Source organism: Hippoglossus stenolepis, chromosome 9 (genome assembly GCF_022539355.2).
Source record: "Hippoglossus stenolepis isolate QCI-W04-F060 chromosome 9, HSTE1.2, whole genome shotgun sequence".
NCBI lineage: Eukaryota > Metazoa > Chordata > Actinopteri > Pleuronectiformes > Pleuronectidae > Hippoglossus > Hippoglossus stenolepis.
The window spans coordinates 11,028,118-11,045,819 of record NC_061491.1 but is presented as its reverse complement, the minus strand read 5'-3'; the positions used below and the strand labels follow the sequence as shown (position 1 = coordinate 11,045,819).

The window sequence follows — 17,702 nt, the reverse complement described above, 5'->3', positions numbered from 1 at the left end:
AATAACATATTTAGAATAGTTTGCTAAAACTAAATATTGAACTAAATCACACTTCTGTAAGAATACGATTAAAACTGAAAGGAAAACAAATGTGATCGACAGTAAGAGAAACACATACAAAAGAAATTAACAAAAAGTCAAAGGTATAGTCACATTCTTTAACATTTATTTCCATTAACAGATTGGACATCATCTAAATGACTATCCCTGATAACAGCAAACTAGAGGGGTGAACGCCTCAGGAAGGAACCCAGGAGGCCGTCCGCCATGTTCCTCAGCCTAATAGGAGTCTGAACCACAGCTGCACTCAGACTGTCCTTCAAACCTCCCTGAAGAGGCGGAGGAGGAGGAGAAAGATCACTGACGAGGGGCAGGGATGATTAAGACAATAGCTTTTAGAGTTCAGTTGAAATAAATTAGGCGAGATGTTCACTGCACAGGCAGAAAGCCAATGCCAGGAAGTGTATTAGTATGAACGTGTTGGTCAGGAGACCAATTGTGATGGTAATTTTCCCATGTTGACAATGCTAAAAGCATCTAAAATAAATTATTTATTAATGGACTATAATCGCTTTAACTGGAACAGCAACATGTGCCTCAGTCCATTAACCTCCATCAGTAACAGTGGGTGAACAATTTCTACTTCATAATGTGACGTTTTCCACATTCTGTGAAAAAAAAAAAAACACCACAAAAACAGACAACACAACAAGAGCTTGTCTGCAACAGAAATCCGTTAGTGACCACGTGTGTTCGATACCAGCCTTAATGCAAAAACACATAAAGCTTAGAATACAATTTGTTTCTCTCTTGGAAAAAGCCCATAAAAATATTTTAAATGTAACAAAATCTGGCAGAAGTGCCCCCAAACCGTGGGCATTAGCCAGTCACAGGTTTTAGCTTTTGGAACTAATTCCCAGATATAAACAAGTATTGTTAACACCGTGTGGTACAAACAGGACGGTGAAATGAAATTAAAAAGTTAAAACTATCAAACAAAGACAGGATCGAAAATGATAATAATAATAATAATAATAATGTTTTCCCTCAAAAGACTGCCACCGAGGAAGACAAGACTCATTTGTAATTTCTAATGCAAGCAAGGCTCCAGTCAAGCTGTTCCAACAGAAGGCAGCAGACTGAGAAAGACCCGTAGCCGCGGTGCAAACTGAACATGCCAGGCTGAGGCAGTGACCGAGGAAGCCAAATGGAGCACTGTTGACATCTGAGAGGGACCTTTTCCAGTCCAGGAGTGTAGAGAGCGAGCCCCACTGATTGCCTACACACAGTCAGAGGTGCGTGCGTGGGTCTCTGAGCCAGTCCTCCTCCACCAATGGGTTTCAGGAGCGACTGCGGTCTTCCTGGGTCCCCACCAGCATTTTACTGTACAGTTTCTGCTGTTCTTCTTTAAAGGTTTCTTTTACCTTTCCGCGCTTCAGTCCTCCATCCCTGCAGAAGAGTGGGAAATTAGTGACAAAGGATTGAAAAGCAAATCAAACACGCTGTGATTCTGACTCTGCAAACACATGAACATATGAAGGATAAAGACTGAGGTTATAATAAGCACAAATGAAACACCATCCAACTGAGCAGTTTTTTACTGAACAGTATCTTTGAATGTTGAATTTATCTCAATTGCTGCTTTCAGACATGAACTACAGTCCGGATTATCTCTTGAAATAATTCGGAGGAGCTGTGTCAGAATGCCCACATTATGTTCAGTATCTCTATGTGCAAGTGGTAGAATCCATTGAGCTGAATGTGTTTTCTTACCACAGGAGGTCAACCAGACCTCCTTGCCTTGCAATGGCTGCCTTTACACGATTGGCAAACTGTACGGCATCCTCTCCCTCCTGTTGGTGAAGATTGACAGTAATGTAAAAACAGGCAAACAAGTGGTCTTACAAAAGATTTAACAGGAATCAGTCAACCATAAATTTGCGTGTATTCTCGGTGGTGTGACTTCATGAATTAAAGAGAAACAAGCAGGAAAAAGAAGTTCTTAGGAAAAGAAGAAGAAAACTGAGACACCGGTCGGTTTTGAAATCATTATGTAAAAGCTTGCGTACATGCTGTGCTTGTTGTCACAGCAAATGAAAGCAAACCCATTCCTTTGTGTTGTGAGAAAAAAAAAAAATTTAGGGAAGTGTAGAATTACACATGGGGTCTCACCTCTCTCGACATAGGTGGGAGGTACCACACGCTGCAGACGATGGCCCAGCTGCTCATCATACGTAACAGGTAGTTCACCATGCCGAACTTGCTGCTGTTCCAGAAGGCATCTCCAAATCGGGGATCATACTGCAAGATCAAGGACTGGATCAGTGACTGCTGGTTATGATACTTGATCAGTTTGACTCAGAATCTGAGGTTTACAAGTTTGAGCTCTCTACACAAGTTTGAGGTCCGTGGTGGAATCGCAAATATCCAACTACAAGTGGTCACAAAAGTATAAACACAGGTCCTGGTGTTAATCAGACAGCATCACAAAGAAAACTGATTCACAAGAGTACTGCTGGCAGCTACTGCACAGGCATTACCATGTCCTGCTCCATTTGTGCACAACAGAACAGTCTTAGAACTTTCCGATCGCCCTTTCTAGCATCTCAAAAGAAAAAGACATAGCTCTCACCTTGATGGCCACAGGGTAGACTGTAGCACCAATCTCAAAACTGCCCTTCTTAAACATCATGACTGACGTGTTGTTAATGCAGGTACCTGAGGAATTAGAATGGTTGTTACAAAATAAATTGAGGCTTATGATACTTTTAAAGAATCCTAGATGGTCAGAGTGAGATTACAAAGTCTTTCCATCTGTATCAGATCACTGAACAAACTTACCCTCTGGGAAAATCAGAATGGGCAGTTTAGTTTTATCATCTATGTGGTCACTCAATCTGCAATACAAGAAGTATGTAGGTACATGTAAAAATACTAAAATACTTTGCAATATCTAACTGAATACCAAGAAACCTTGGGGAAAAATGTCAAATAAATGTACAGTTTAAAAAAGGATAAAAACAAAAGGTTGTAATGTTACCTTTTGGCCACTAGATGTCTGTCTTTGACTTCTGAGCGTTCGAACCATATGTGAGGGCAGGCCTTGACCATAGATCTCTGAATGACACCCATCAGGCCACCGTGAATTTGGCCGACCTGACACCAAACAAACACACAAATAATAACACTTACATATCTGGGAGGGAAATGACATCTCAACAGACGAGTGCCAAAGTTTGGTGCATCTTCTGTAGTTACGGAGATGTATAGTTACCATAGCGTAGCAGCCGTCGCTGGCCAGGATGATGACATCAATGGGCGAGGTGTGGTTTGCGACACAGATGCCTCCATTCTGAGGTTTATTCTCACTGGAAAAGTGGAGAGAAATGAACTGTGAATCTATATGGAGGATTAATTATCAAGACCCGAAACAAATGTGGTTACAATTCATGTTTTCATACACTGATCTACTGCCTCCAGTCTTTCTGTAAAAAAACAAAACAACTCATGGTGCCTATGTTAAAGGTCTGACCCCTAGAGCATGCAGGACCTGAACGTACTGACAGCACATTCCAAAGATAGAGTTACAGTCTTAAATAGGAGGAGAGAGAGAAACTTTCCGTGTCCCTTGTATATTTTTAGCCCCAGACTGTGGAGGGAAATACATGTTACAACAGGCCAAATCACACACATTTACAAACCAAGATGCTGGTTTAATATGATTACTGTATCAATGTGTTTTTACCCCCAATTACTGAAAATATAAAAGAAATTTCAGTCAAGCCTGCACTGCCGTTAAAAACACCAGCTGTTACGCACTTCAGTTTATGGGTTCGTACGCATAGCAACAACTTCCGCCTTCACAATTCACATCCTGTTGCATGTGCAATCCTCTCGATAAGAAACCCTCACTTCTCTTTCATGTTTGGCTTTACTCTGACAATGTTCCTCTCACTTCCAAAACCAACACAGCACAACCAACTTAAAAACAGTAAAAGAAGGAGACTGGTGCACAGTCCACTATCTCTGTATCTCCTGATGAATGCAGCAGCTCCGAGCATTTTGTGCTTCAGAGGTTCATAATAGCTGAGAATGCGAGCAGTCTGAACTGCGCCTCAGGCATCCTCCCTTTCATACTCACACTCAGGGTGCTCAGAGTATTAACTGCTAACACACCCTGGTTTCTGTTCTCCAAATACAAATCATCTGACATTATGTAATCTCACATTCGGACTCAGTCTTGTCACAGCAGGAGGGTCTGCGGCAGATCAGGTTTGAGGAAGAAGCATGATGAGACCATGTGGACGACATGTGCAGCAATAGAGCAACTTTTTTATTATAACCCACTGGATTCAAATTTACGCCAACTTTAAATCAAAATTTCCAGACATGATAAGACAAGTGTATGTCAGTTTATACTGAAGTATACAGTTTATTAATGTATTTTTTGGAGAGACAAAATTGCCATAACAAAATGCTTATAATGTTGAACTTCAAAAATGCACATTTCTATTTATGCATATAAGTTTTTTGAGTTATTATTGTTATTTACTTCCAAAAACTGCCAAATGACTTTTTACTAGAGGTTTTACCCACAAGCCAGAAGTGTGTCTACATGTGATGACTGAATGAGTAAATTGAAGAAAAAAAACGTAGAGAAGAAATTGACCAAGAAGTTGAGAAACTTCATGGAAACAATGAGGAACTTTCTTGCTGAACTTTACAGTGAAAATTGACCAAACTGGTGCAAAAGGTTTAAGCAATCAGGAACCAATCAACCCTAACCAACACTCAATGGCTGTCTCTCAGGCATGAGTTCTATTATGGCAAAGACAGAGTAGATTTAAAATATTTGCTTCAATATTTACCCACAGGTTCCATTTAGTCTGTACAAATATCTGCAGCAACGACACCATTTCCGAAATAGTGTTTTGTATCATTAGCCTGATATCTACTATCACCCCTCGGTTGTCAAAGTGACTCCACTTGTTGTTTATAGTCAGTGAACAGCCCCCTGTTTAATGTCAAGAGTGGAACAGTCCTTATCTTAAGTTCAACAAAACCAGTCTGGCTGCTCTGTGTCGTTTATGGATTTTGTTGACATCATTACCTTGAGTCATGCGTCAGACACTTGACTGTTGCATGTATTTGTTTACAGTCTTTCAGAGAATGACTGAACTAACACTCCCACATGTGCTCCACCATCTCGTTTATCCAACCACTCATTCAATTTCAGTGGCTGTAAATATTTAAGGAGTCTGGCAGCAGACTTTCTGGTAAAATACTTAAAAGGCAGTAACGCCCTTACCTGTCATGGTAGGTTATGATGGCTGTCAGAGCTCTGACACATATTCTGTAGCACATCAAATGGACTTTCTTACTCAGAAGGTTTTTCATCCTGGAAGACAAGCGACAATTTACTTTTTGTCAAGACAGCAAATCTAAAAACGATTACATTCAAGGGTCTGAAAAGGTATTTTTGATAAATAAAAACAAACAAATGCTTGTCATGAGCCGTACCTTCCATTCGGCAGCAGACCGATAACACAGGTGAGGAACACAAGGAGGCCTACACCAGTGAAGGCAAGAGTTACCCTGGTGATGAGAGAGAAGATGGGTTACAGGGAATCTTCAACAAAACACAAAAAGGAGGATTTCCTTGTTTAGATGAACACTTTTAATAATTAACTAATAATTTAACTAGTAGTGACTCTGAGCCATAAACCTTCTCCAACCTTTCAATGCAAAAGAGTGACTGCTCAGTTTACATGTAAAGGTCATGCGTGATGTTATCCAGTCCCACGCTCTTCTTGTTATCAACTTAAAGTATCACGCTCTCCTCTACTCGCCACTGTCACTGATAATAGACTCCAGAACCTGCAGGTGGACATATTAGGCAGACGTTAAGCTGACCAACAGGTCGCCTTAATCTGGATGGACCGATCACCCAGAGGCTGGAGAAGGTGCTGATTAAATTGGCCGAGGATTAGAAAAACACTAGAGATGAAGGTTTCATGCAGGCGGGGAGAGAGGATGTTGTTTGACTGGAAGAGTGGTGAATGACAGAATCTATTGGATGGATGTGAGACTAGAAATGTGGTCTGTCTGTGCAGCGGTGGCCTGATTCCTCTCCCCACTGGCAACTGGACATGAGCCAACCAGGCTTAGTACTGAGTCACTGTCCCTCTGCCGCTAAGCTCTGACTCTGAGGAGGAGCTCCCACCTTTTACTGTGTGTGCAGACATTTAATGTTGCATTGTGAGTTGTGGGGGAGTCTCTCCTTTATCATGTCTGAGTTTTACATCATGAATACAGATGTAAAATGTGACATTATACTTAGAAATATTTTGGTTACATAACTGACGTCTGCAGCATTAACATAGCACAAATTCTAAATTTCTGCTACACACACACCAAGTAAGCAAAGGTCTACCCTACATAAATTAATATGTCGGGCTCATTTCTATCTATATGCAGACTGGGGCCTATTTAACTATGTTCTTTACTGTGTATCTGTGAATGTTTGCTCCAACACTTGAACAGCATCCTTGTACAGTGAGTTAGGAACAAAATATTCCACAGATGTGAATGTTTTGAATTCTCAGCTAATGAAAGCCTGCAGCTTCACACATATTGGTTTGATAACTGGTTTGACTTTGTGTTCTTAATGATAATGCTATAAAAGGCCTCATGAATCCCACCATGCACCGATGACACATTTTCATACTTCAGCAGGGACTCCTGAAAAAGCAGTCAAATACAAAGCCTCAGGCTCAGTCCAGAGGTTTTCTATTAGATACCCAGCAGGTGATAATCTTAAAATTTGGTAGTTAAATCCCCATGTTGAATTATCTTGTGTACAGCTGCTCCAAAATGTTGTGACCAGACTTCCGACTGGTTGCAGGGAAGAGGGACCACGTTAGTCCTGTTCCCGCCTCACTGTCTTCCAGTGGCCGTAGATGGATAAAGCAGGTTTTGTTTTGTGTTGAAAGCCCTGAATGTTTGGTTTTGTATGGGTTGTTTTTCATGATGTGTATGTCTCTCTCTTTAGTTTTGTTTATTCTCCATATTGATGTTTGATCATTGAGAGAATTGTATTCATCATTACTTCTACCAAGGAGGTTATGTTTTTGCCCCTGTCTGTTTGTTGTATTGTTTCTGTCAGAAGGATAACGCAAAAACGACTCAACAGATTTCCACGAAACTTGGAAGGATGGGACATGGGCCAAGAAAGGATCCATTCAATTTGGAGGCTGATCCGGGTCAAAGGGCCCATCCTTTCTTTGAGAGATTGTCTTTCACCAGTTTGTCAACAATGCCTGCAGACCATCAGGGATATTTACTGATATCTATGAGTGTGTGCAGTTTGATTAAATTCAAGGGGACTGTTGGACCTTGGCTAAGGTATAAACTCTACTGAGTCTAGTTGATCTCTTTTTTATAAAGTAAAATGATCAGCTGTTGTTTTTAAGCACTGGCTATAAATTAATCTAATATATTGAATTATGTTACACTGGTGGCCACTCGTGCAACACAGACTAAAGTTTAATTTCTAGACTTGACAGTATGTTCAGTCTTTCCAAAAAGGTTTCTGTGATCAGGGTTTCTCTTCTCACACCCAACCTCTTTGCTGGAGGTGGAGCTATTACCTAAGAGGCAGCAGGAAACCGTAGCGGATCAGCAGGCCCAGCCCCCATAGGACGGTCAGTCTCAGGCTGATATAGTGGAAGTTGTTATTGCTGCGGGTCAGCAGATTCCAGGACTCCAACTCCTCAGCAGAGAACCGCTTAGTCACCTCATCGTCCATGATGCTCGCCACTCCTCGCCGAGCAAAATAGAAGATGTCTGACATCTCAAACTCAGAGGCGGAGTCCAGGTCTCTGTTGCTGCCGCTCCGCCGGATCTCCTTGATCTCCTGCTCCAAGGAGGTGGGCTCCTTTGCAATGATTGCTGGAGCGAGAGAGTCAGAGAAACAGGATGTTAGCGATACTCACCTCTAAAACAAATACAGCTACTGAGCATGTGCATGTGCATGTAAACAAACTGATCATCAAGTCTTACCATTTGAGTAGGGTTTGTATAAGAGGTGATTCTTTTCTTTCGCTCCTCTCTCTATCCTGAGTGTGGCCCACTGGAGAAAGAAACAAAAGAAAAGAGTGAGGGACTCGCGAGGGACACAAAACACAAAAAGTAGTGCTCATGTTAAGTCTTCTGTTTGAGTGGTGCAAAGACAACATGCAAACATTTGTTTAGCAACCAGCTGCCGCTATTAGCACACTGATGTGATGTCTGATCTTCCACATTTGAATCATTCTGGGCCAGTAACACCCCTGGCTTATCTGTGACCACAGCCTTGCTCTAAGAAACTTGCATTACAATGGTCACTTCTCCCTTTTATTGTAGTGCAATGCATCTCGTCTGGATGCATTAAACTACAGTCAGAGTTAAATATATACCCTTCGAGGCAAAAGCCTGGCCCTCTGTGTGCACTTTGCACACTGAGACAAAAACAACCATGTAATGTCTCCACTGAGGCAGGAACAGGACATAGTGTTCTTCTCCCAACTGCAGGCGAGTTTGGAAAAGTATGGCCTGGGAGGCGCTGGATGTGTTCACACCGGTCTCAGACTACACTTCATACCACATCATGGAATATCTCTAAGGCTACATCAATCAATAATATATTTATTGATCAATCACAGCCAACTGAAACTACAAGAACACTTGGAATGTTTGGAGGTATAATCAAATACAGTGATGCTATACCCAGCCTGCTTTTATTTGTCAGACACACTGGAATTAAGCCAGGGGCTCTTATAAAGGAATTCCAAGAATGTTGAGGGATACGGTGGTTCTGCCTCACGGCTGCAGATATCACAACGAAAAACCTTGTAAACATGAATATACTTAAGCACTTAAAGCACTAAAGGACTTAATGTTACAACCGTTAAACAAAAGCTTTTCCACAAGCCTCCCAATTACCGTTTATTGATAGTAAGTAAACAAATTGTTGAGTATGAATTAACATATTAACATACTCTGTACTACAACAGGCTCAAACAGTATAGGTACACACATACCTATTTGTTTATAGGTAGCATTTCCATGCCTTCTTTTTTTACAACTACGTTTAAATCATGTTTTTATAAGTTGTAATAATGAGTCATCGTATTAGAATGTCGCCTCAGATGAAAGCGATGATTCTTTGAGTGAGGAGGAGGAGCACAGATAAAACTAAGTGCGTACGTCATGCTAACATGTGGCTCCAGAACTTGATGTGAAAGACAAGGTTTTTCCCATATGAAGTGTGTGAGAATCAGATCTTTGACAGTGAATCATGTCGATGACAAAGATTCATTCTTTTTATTCAACAAGCCTGAAATGGAGACTTTTGCACGCAGTGAGACAAACTGTATGTATAAGTAGAAGATTGCTTCAGCTTCACACAGTCTGAACTGAATCGGTCCTTTGACCTTCTGTCTAAATCTCATGGTTGCTGGTGTAATCATGAGAAGAGAAAATCTCTCATATCTCCCACTCATCCATTTATTTCTGGCTCAGGATCTGCTCTCAGAGGTACGTGTTGGAAAGTGATGACGGCTTCACTTGTGAAACTACACCAGAGGCAGCAGCCGGAGAGAAACTGGAGTCCAATATGTGAGGAGACCATCAAATGGTAAATCTTGAACTACCCACATTACACAAAGCAGATGATGCATTAATGCCATCAGGAAGATATGTTCCAGACTTCTGCTGCAAGCACGTTCCAGACAACCGTTACCAACATGGTCTGTGTGGCTGTTTTCTTCAGTCACATAACAAGATAATATTGGCTCCGGGTCTGTATATATCTACATCAGACAATTAACGGCCAGTGGTTAGAGGTTGAAGAAAAGCCTAGTGCCTGCAGCTGACCGCATCCTCTGCAGTGTTACTGTGAAGCAAAACCCATCTTTAGACATTCAGATGTTAAAATTAAATAATATACACACACCTGCTGTATGCACACAAACTGTGTTGAAACAGCATCGAAAAAATGCAAATCCAGAGCAAGTTGCAAAATGCAAATCTGCTCTTAAAGCGCAGGTACAACAACTTATACAAACTATAGCTTGTTAAATAGCAGAATGTTTGGCAAGAGCAGACAGATTGAATTATTTTGACTGGGAACTGTGCAGGTAAAGTAAGACTTAAGTTTTGTTTTTCCATTCCACAGCTTCAACTAAGAAGTTAACATTTATGATTCAAACGTTTCTTCAGTAGCGTGGGAAGCTCTTACCTCAAAAATCTTTAACAATGTTTTCATGTACAGACGCCGGATGCCAAAGGACACCCCTAAGATGGCAGGCACGATGATGAAGACCAGCAGCAGGGTGAACCACACAGTGAAGGAGATGCCCAGCAGGATACACACCAGGTTGTCAAAGGGGTTGAAGAAGAGCTCCATGTTGACGTCAGGAGGTAAATTATATCTATTAAATAGCTGCAATCAATGAGCAGAGCCGGTGGTAGAGGAGGTACAACAGTCCACCTCCACTCAGGGCGAGTGGCCCTGATCTATTGTCAGAAAAAGGGCTTCATCAAGACAACTAAGGGACGGAGCTTCTCCTGGTGCTGAACACAGAATCAATACAAATAAAAGTCTCCATCTTGGCGTTGCCCTCTTGGGCAAAATTACTGAATTTCATTATTTTCACCATGAGCGGGTTTCGTGATCCTCGGTGGATTTGAATTCCAGGAAAAGGAAGATAAAGTCTTTACAGCTGCTGTGATGAAATGATGGCCTCTTTCTTAAGATGTTTGTTATTTGAGCGGAGCCTCCCTCTGGTGACAAGGATGTAAACAAAGAAAAAGTGTGCGCAGCAGATGGTTCGCTTGTCTGGTGAAGATTCAGAAAAGGTCCCTGCAGCTCAGTGTCACACGGTCCTGCAAAGATATACAGATGAAGAGTCAGTCTTGTCACAATATGTCCTGGAGCACATCATGGGATCTAATACTATACGGAGGGAAACCGTGTCTACGTACATTTAAACTACTGGTGTGCAAACTTAACACTGATCCCGCTGGATAAACATGAAAGAAACGCATGCCATTAGCCTGCTGATCAGTGGTTGTGTACGTAGTGTGTCCAGAGTAGGACCACATGAGGTTAGCATGTTACTGTGATCCGTCACGGTGCAGCGATAACATCACAGGGCCTCATCCCGCCGGCTGATGCAGGAGGACGGCTAACAAGCGGCTCCATCCCGGATCACACAACACTGGGTTAGCTTAGCTCATGGTTATCTACAGTTAGCCTCCCTGTGGTCATGTAGCAACCTGCTAACCCCACGAAACAATAATAAACACAAGCAACACTTAATCTGTTGCTTGGTGACGACACTGAGGCTCCACACTGATGAAATACACGCTCCTGTTAGCTTGTAGCCTGGGAGCTAACGGTGTGCTCCGGCTCGCTCTGCTAGCTCCACACCGAGCCCCTCACAGCGCCGCTCGGCTGCGCGTCAAGTGCTGAGACAAGCGGTTCTTTCCCGTAAGTCGGTGCGTGAAGTTCAGCGAACTTAACGGGGTTTTACCGTCCTAACTCGCCGCTGAAACAAACGTAGCTCACCGGACGTAGTGGTGAACGGACCTCCAGTCACGCTGAGTCCCAGCGCCGTTGCAGTGGCTCCTCACTCACCTCCATCCCTGGGCTTTGTGTCGCGGACTGATTCAAACTCCACCCGGTGGACAAGAGCGGCTCCGGTCTGAGGCTGAACAGGCTCCGTGCAGCACTGACACCTGCTGGTCACTACAGGGCACTGCGCTGGGGTTCTTTAAGTGATGTTTTTACTACGGTTGACCACCAGCGGCGCTGTAGAGCGATATTTCGCTGTATGCGAGTAATATTATTCAGTTTCTTCTGCAATAAAAGTTGTCCCGTTACTCCTCCCGCAGAACGGTTCGCTCGTAAATTGCCAAAAACTGTGCTTAAACTGCTCTCAAACCCACAAATGGAGGTTGTCATACATGATTTTTTTCATCAAAACTTGTTGGCTTTGCAGAAATATCTGTAGGAAATCTATCAGAGCTAAACTTGTGGCTCTATGAGGTCTAAAGCGGAAGGTGGTCCGATTTTTCCTCCATTGACGCTGATATAAATTTTGAGAGAAAATTCCTGGAAGGAGCATTTTTTCTAACTCTAATCAACAACAATGTCATAGATCAAAGGGACCTTTGATGTCTTAGAAAGTGGCAAAGGTGAAAGATTTCCCCTTTTGCAAGCGTGCCAGTAGTCTCTCTCTCTCTCTCTCTCTCTCTCTCTCTCTCTCTCTCTCTCTCTCTCTCTCTCTCTCTCTCTCTCTCTCTCTCTCTCAAACTGAAACAGCATCTGCACCCGGCAGGAAGCATGCAGCACACATAAAAAAAATTCTTGGGAGGAATTTTCTAGTTCATCATGTTATTTCAATATCATGTGCATATTCACTTTCATGATCAATATTCAATATAATATGCAATATTTCAATATCAAGTGCAATTTTCTATTTCATGGCCAACATACAATATCAAAATGTATTTCTAGCTGCTTCAGACTAAATTATAGTACGTACATCCTTTATCTTTCAGTGTTACCACCTTTTTAAATGTAATTCTTCAATAGTTCATGCAGCACAAACATGAGGGCATTCAGAGGATTCCAACAGGGGTTGTATAAAATAGAAAAAAATATCACTTCCTGTACCTCCTGCATGGCCAAAATTATTCTTTTTTTCAGTTTTGTAATTTTGTGAACAAACAATTCAAATCTTTAACCTTTCAATCCATTTGAAACCAACTTGAATAACACTTTTTTTATTCACACATTTACATTCATGTACAGTTTTCTCAAGTAATTTCAGATGCAGAAAAATGAAAATAGTCCTGACATTTGGCACAGCATTCAACCTTTGAGCCCTGAATTAATATTCTTGTTTCCTAAGAAGAAAATAAAGACCCAGTCATGATTCATATTTACAGAGAGTGTATTTCATCAGGTTATTATAGCCACTCTGCAGACACAAGAGCGCAATCAACCATCCAGGGACAGTCCACAGTAACAGGGAGTATCTTTTCAACATCACAACCCACCACAAGTGCATCCCTCTGTCATGGCTGGAGGAGGCCGTGCTGCTTTCTTGAGCATCAAGCACTGCCCTCCAGTAAAGCCTCAAAGTCTGGAGAACAAACCATTTTGTGTTGGACATTTCCCAAAACAGTCAAGTCGCCTGTTCTTCCCTCCGTACCGACAGAGACCAGCTCCTGAGAGAAGGGAAAAAAGCACGTCAGAAAAGTTCAGAGCTCTGATTGTAAATATTTGACCCTTTGTTAAATGAACTGGCCTGTAGAGAATTAAGCTGTATGACCGAATGCAAATGTCCTAGTCAGTTGCTCTTGACATTTTTCAGAACTTTTACAATCAGCCCCCAGTAGTAAAATGTCCGAAAAATGTCTGAGTGAGATCATGGCAGGATACAGCAGGAAAATGACTGGAAAATTGGGTGGGTCTATGACACTTGTAACACGTGACAGACACAAAACTGTAATAGAAAAAGTAAATAAAAACATCTCTGGTTAAAAAAATTAAAAAAAGAGGATCCATTCACGTAGGAGACTTGGAAAGATTTGAGAGGTTTTGACGATAAGGTCTGACTCCGCACACCACCAAAGCATATCTGGTCAACTGTTTATTTTAAGATCGATCTCTATCCATATATTACACATTTTTTATATTTTTGCATATCAAGTATTATTTCTTATTGTATATAGTATCTCTATTTTAATTCATATTTCTATTATTAATATATTTTCCCCTTGCACTGCTGCTGCCTTGTTATTTGTGAATTTCCTCCACAGAGGGTCAATAAAGGTAAAGTGTATCTTATCTTATGTAATAGACAAACTCCAGGAAATGTCCAGATCCAATTTTGGAGACAATTTCTGAAGTTAATGTCTGAAAACAGCAACAATTAAAGATGAGACGGATACAGTTTGGAGACAGACAAAGAGGAAGACACATCAATGACTACTCTGCCATCATACCTGAAGGAAAGAGCACGAAGCTCCCAGAGACACGTCCAGAGTCACTTGTCCCAGTATGAGCTGAACCCGGCCTGACTTCCGCACCAGCATCTTTCCTACAACACCCTCCCGCAGATCTTTCAGATTACAGCAGTTCTCTTCAGCCTCCTCTTCCTGTTAAACATTCAATTTTACACATTTAACCTCAGTATCATCATGTATTTTAACACATTAGACAGCAGCTGTATCTACTGTACCTGAGACTCTGTTTTCAGAAGCACAGACTGGCCATCCTCTGACTGCACCTCCGTCTTCTGCGGCTTGTGCTCTTTGGTAGGGGGTTGGCCGGGCAGCGAGTCGGGCAGCTGAATAAAGAACAGCTCCTCCCCTTTGCTCAGACTCCACCTATTCAGCAGGTCGTGCAGAATCTCAGGCTCAGGGATAGGAGGAGGCTTGAACGCTGCCTCGGACTTCTTTATTTCTATTTCCTCTGGCTCCTGTTTGACTGAAGAGAAGACAATGCGTATTTTTGAGAGAGCAGCTATGTGACCAGATTCAGCTGCAGCATGCAACTTCACCACTAAATGTCACTTAATTCTATAAACTGAACCTTTAAAACTACAAAAATCTGCCTTCACCTTTAACTGCAGGCTCCATAGGTTCACAATCATCCTCCATCTTCTCAATTTTAGCAGTGTTACTGAATTCCTCCTTGAATCCCCATCCTGACACAGCGAGGGGGAGCTGGACGGGGCAGCTACTCTCCTCACTCTGCAGGAAGGGATCGTCTATAACCTGAGAACACCAAAGGAAAAAGAATACAGTTGTTTTTTGGAAAAGGCAAAATAAAGCGATTTATTATAATACTGATGAGTAGGTCTCACGTTTTCTCGTTCCAGATTGCGCAGGATCTCTTTAGTCTCTTCCTCCGTCTCCCTCTTCTCCTTTTTAATATTGATGATGGGTGAGGGCCCCGCGCTCGGAGCATCTCGCTCATTTTCATAGCCGCCTGCGTTTGATTCAAGAGTTTGCTTGATTGCATTGATTTAAAGAACGCGTCAGCCAAAGTGGTGCACAATGTGTGTTTTTCCAAGCTGAACTCCTACCTCTCTTTTTCATCATCATCTCAGCAGGCCCCTGTTCAAAAATAGAGTGGGACTGGATGACCTCTGGACGACCTCGGCCCCTGCCTCTATCTCTCTGACCTCGCCCTCGATTGGGATCCCTTTTCTCTCTCCTTTCCCCGCCTTCAAGTTTTGTGCTGCCGTGACAGAGAATGTAATTGACCAACAGACAGAATAGACAGTTATATCCATTTTCTCCGGCATTTTTGTCTCTTTTAACATCAATATTGAAACTTACTCCTCTTTGGCTTTTCGGCCGATGATGTTGGGTGTAAACGTTTTCTAAAAAATAACAACACAAAAACAGGGATCAATCATTGGAACAGTCAAATTATTAGAAAATAATTTATCAATATATATATATATATATATATATATATATTCTTCAGTGTAATGCAACACCTTCTTCACTCCGCCCAGGGTGAGGTCTCTCGATCGCATTGAAGGGAGACGGACGGGAGTCATGGCACCTGAAGGTCGGCGGCCCTTCATCAGTCCGGCACTGCTCCCTCCAGGAGTTGGCACACGTTGCCCACTGGGGTCACCTGAGCCTGACTCAGCCATCCTAAACTGGAGAGTAATATTATTTCGTTTTTATAGCTTCATAAAAGCTTTTAATAATGGCAGCCATTCATAGCTTGAAAAGTCTGATTCCTAGCCGCACCAAACTTTGTAGGAAGTCAAGTTTTTAAAATTCTATACTGCATGTCATTTGTTTTTTTATGAGCCCCAAGATTTGGGTTAAAAAAAGGGAAATAATATCAGTTATTTATTTGACACCAACATTTGCAGTGCCCACCAATGGACATTAAGATATGAATATTCATGTCTGGTTCTAAAGGCTCAAAGTGCCTGTGTCCTTTTGTTTTCCACTCATATAAATACAGACACAGATTTGAGAGCTCCAAATCTCTCTGGTTATTTCAATTACATAATTTTCTCAAAGGTGTTCTTATTCATGCAAGTCTTTTAAAACAGTCACAGTTATTCCTGCTTTTTAATTTTACAAAAACCATTCACTCCCAACTTTAGGTGGCAGGCAAGTGTATTTCTCTTGTAATGATATCTGTAGTATGAAATACAAATCTCCTCCAGGGCTTACAATCTTTAATTTGCATGTGGTGTCATTTATAGCACTTTTAAAAAATGTAGATAATGTGTCTGTGAGCTTTGGTTATGGGTCAAGGTTTTATTCAAAAAGCTGTTTTTTCTAAAGTGGCCACTCAAGTTCAATTTGTTCAAAAAAGGCAAAAGATAATATATTAACTGCATTCAAATTTTAGCTTTTGTTTAAATTATTCTTCAGCTCAGCACACACGTTCATATAGCATATCAACGAGGAAATTATAATAAATAAATGAATACAGTAAGCAAGCATTTTCCATGTAAAATAGGATGTATGGAGAGAAACAGTGTTCCTCTGTAACAAAGGTGTACTTCAGTGGTATAAACCACTAACAGCCATTTTAGGTGTACAAGCCAAACGGCCACTTCAAACTGAGTTTGTTTTATCACCGTGACTCTTAATTTTAAAGAATTTGTGTCAACAACAGCAAAAATCCTGCAACACGTGGTCAGATCACAACATTAAATCACAGTAGACGCAGCTTTAGCACTGTCAGTGCTGAGTGTTGACGCTCTGTGTTCCTCCGGATACTCACGTTTTTATTCCTCTGATTTCCTAAACAGATCCTGAGTCCAGACGAGGAGGATTAGAGTCATTACAAGTCGTGTGGAGCTGTTTGTGACGCTGCAGGACCGTGCAGGACGCGCGGCGCCATGACACTTCCGCTCTGTCATCAGCCGGTCAGGTCACGTGGATAAACGGTGCGTGCGGAAACTCACATTTTCCTCTGAAAGAACCAGGATGAGGAAAATACATTTTCTTCTTCTCCTTAAAAAACCGTTATAACAATGAAAGCAACAATAATAATAATAATAATAATAATAATAATAATAATAAAGCTTGATACATATACATACATTTGTTTATTTTGTATATATTTTTTATTTTTTGCTTGTGTAATATTTTGGCTAGAAGGGAGTCTGTGACCCAAGCATTTCATTGCCAGTGACTGCTAAATGTAATTGTTGTGCACATGACAATGAAGTCTTGAATCTTGAATCTACATCTGGAAAACGTTACACTTAAAGTAAATGTTGCACTGACAGACCTCACTTTATTTGGGCAATGTCATTTTGATAAAGACTTTGATTCAACTTTTATTGAAGTTACCACACATGTATAGAAAAACACAAACGATGGCCTCATCACATTTCATGGCATTGTAATGAAAACATAACCTTAATGTTGTGTGATAATGACAAACTCATATCAGACATATCAAACAAGAGGGGAAAAGTAAAAAAAAAGAGTATGAATACATATAGACAATAGTTCTCTATTGGGTTTTTCAAAATATAAGTACATAAATATTTAATTCATGTAGTTATGATAAAGAAATGGGAAACTCCAATAAAATCTGAAAATTGCTTTATTTAATAGCAACATCTGAGCTAACATGGAAGCTGTATCGTTAG

General features: G+C 41.3%; 2 protein-coding genes across 2 annotated transcripts; both read right to left on the bottom strand.

Moving 5' to 3' along the window:
• Positions 1 to 144: 144 nt before the first annotated feature.
• LOC118115052 (glycerol-3-phosphate acyltransferase 4) lies at positions 145 to 11,769 on the bottom strand. The gene is made up of 13 exons (XM_035165975.2): positions 11,612 to 11,769; positions 10,280 to 10,926; positions 8,062 to 8,131; positions 7,650 to 7,950; positions 5,521 to 5,595; positions 5,309 to 5,398; positions 3,275 to 3,368; positions 3,041 to 3,156; positions 2,842 to 2,897; positions 2,633 to 2,718; positions 2,173 to 2,301; positions 1,774 to 1,853; positions 145 to 1,449 (listed from the first exon to the last, which is right to left on the bottom strand). Exons 2-13 carry the CDS (start codon positions 10,445 to 10,447, stop codon positions 1,341 to 1,343), a joined length of 1,374 nt encoding a protein of 457 aa, XP_035021866.1. The 5' UTR covers positions 10,448 to 10,926; positions 11,612 to 11,769; the 3' UTR covers positions 145 to 1,340.
• A 1,046-nt stretch (positions 11,770 to 12,815) lies between these two features.
• On the bottom strand, positions 12,816 to 16,979 carry polr3d (polymerase (RNA) III (DNA directed) polypeptide D). The gene is made up of 9 exons (XM_035166945.2): positions 16,823 to 16,979; positions 15,564 to 15,731; positions 15,400 to 15,443; positions 15,144 to 15,298; positions 14,922 to 15,046; positions 14,676 to 14,832; positions 14,295 to 14,542; positions 14,059 to 14,211; positions 12,816 to 13,278 (listed from the first exon to the last, which is right to left on the bottom strand). The coding sequence occupies exons 2-9, from the start codon at positions 15,723 to 15,725 to the stop codon at positions 13,162 to 13,164; spliced, it is 1,161 nt and encodes a 386-aa protein (XP_035022836.1). The 5' UTR covers positions 15,726 to 15,731; positions 16,823 to 16,979; the 3' UTR covers positions 12,816 to 13,161.
• Between the last annotated feature and the right edge of the window lie 723 nt (positions 16,980 to 17,702).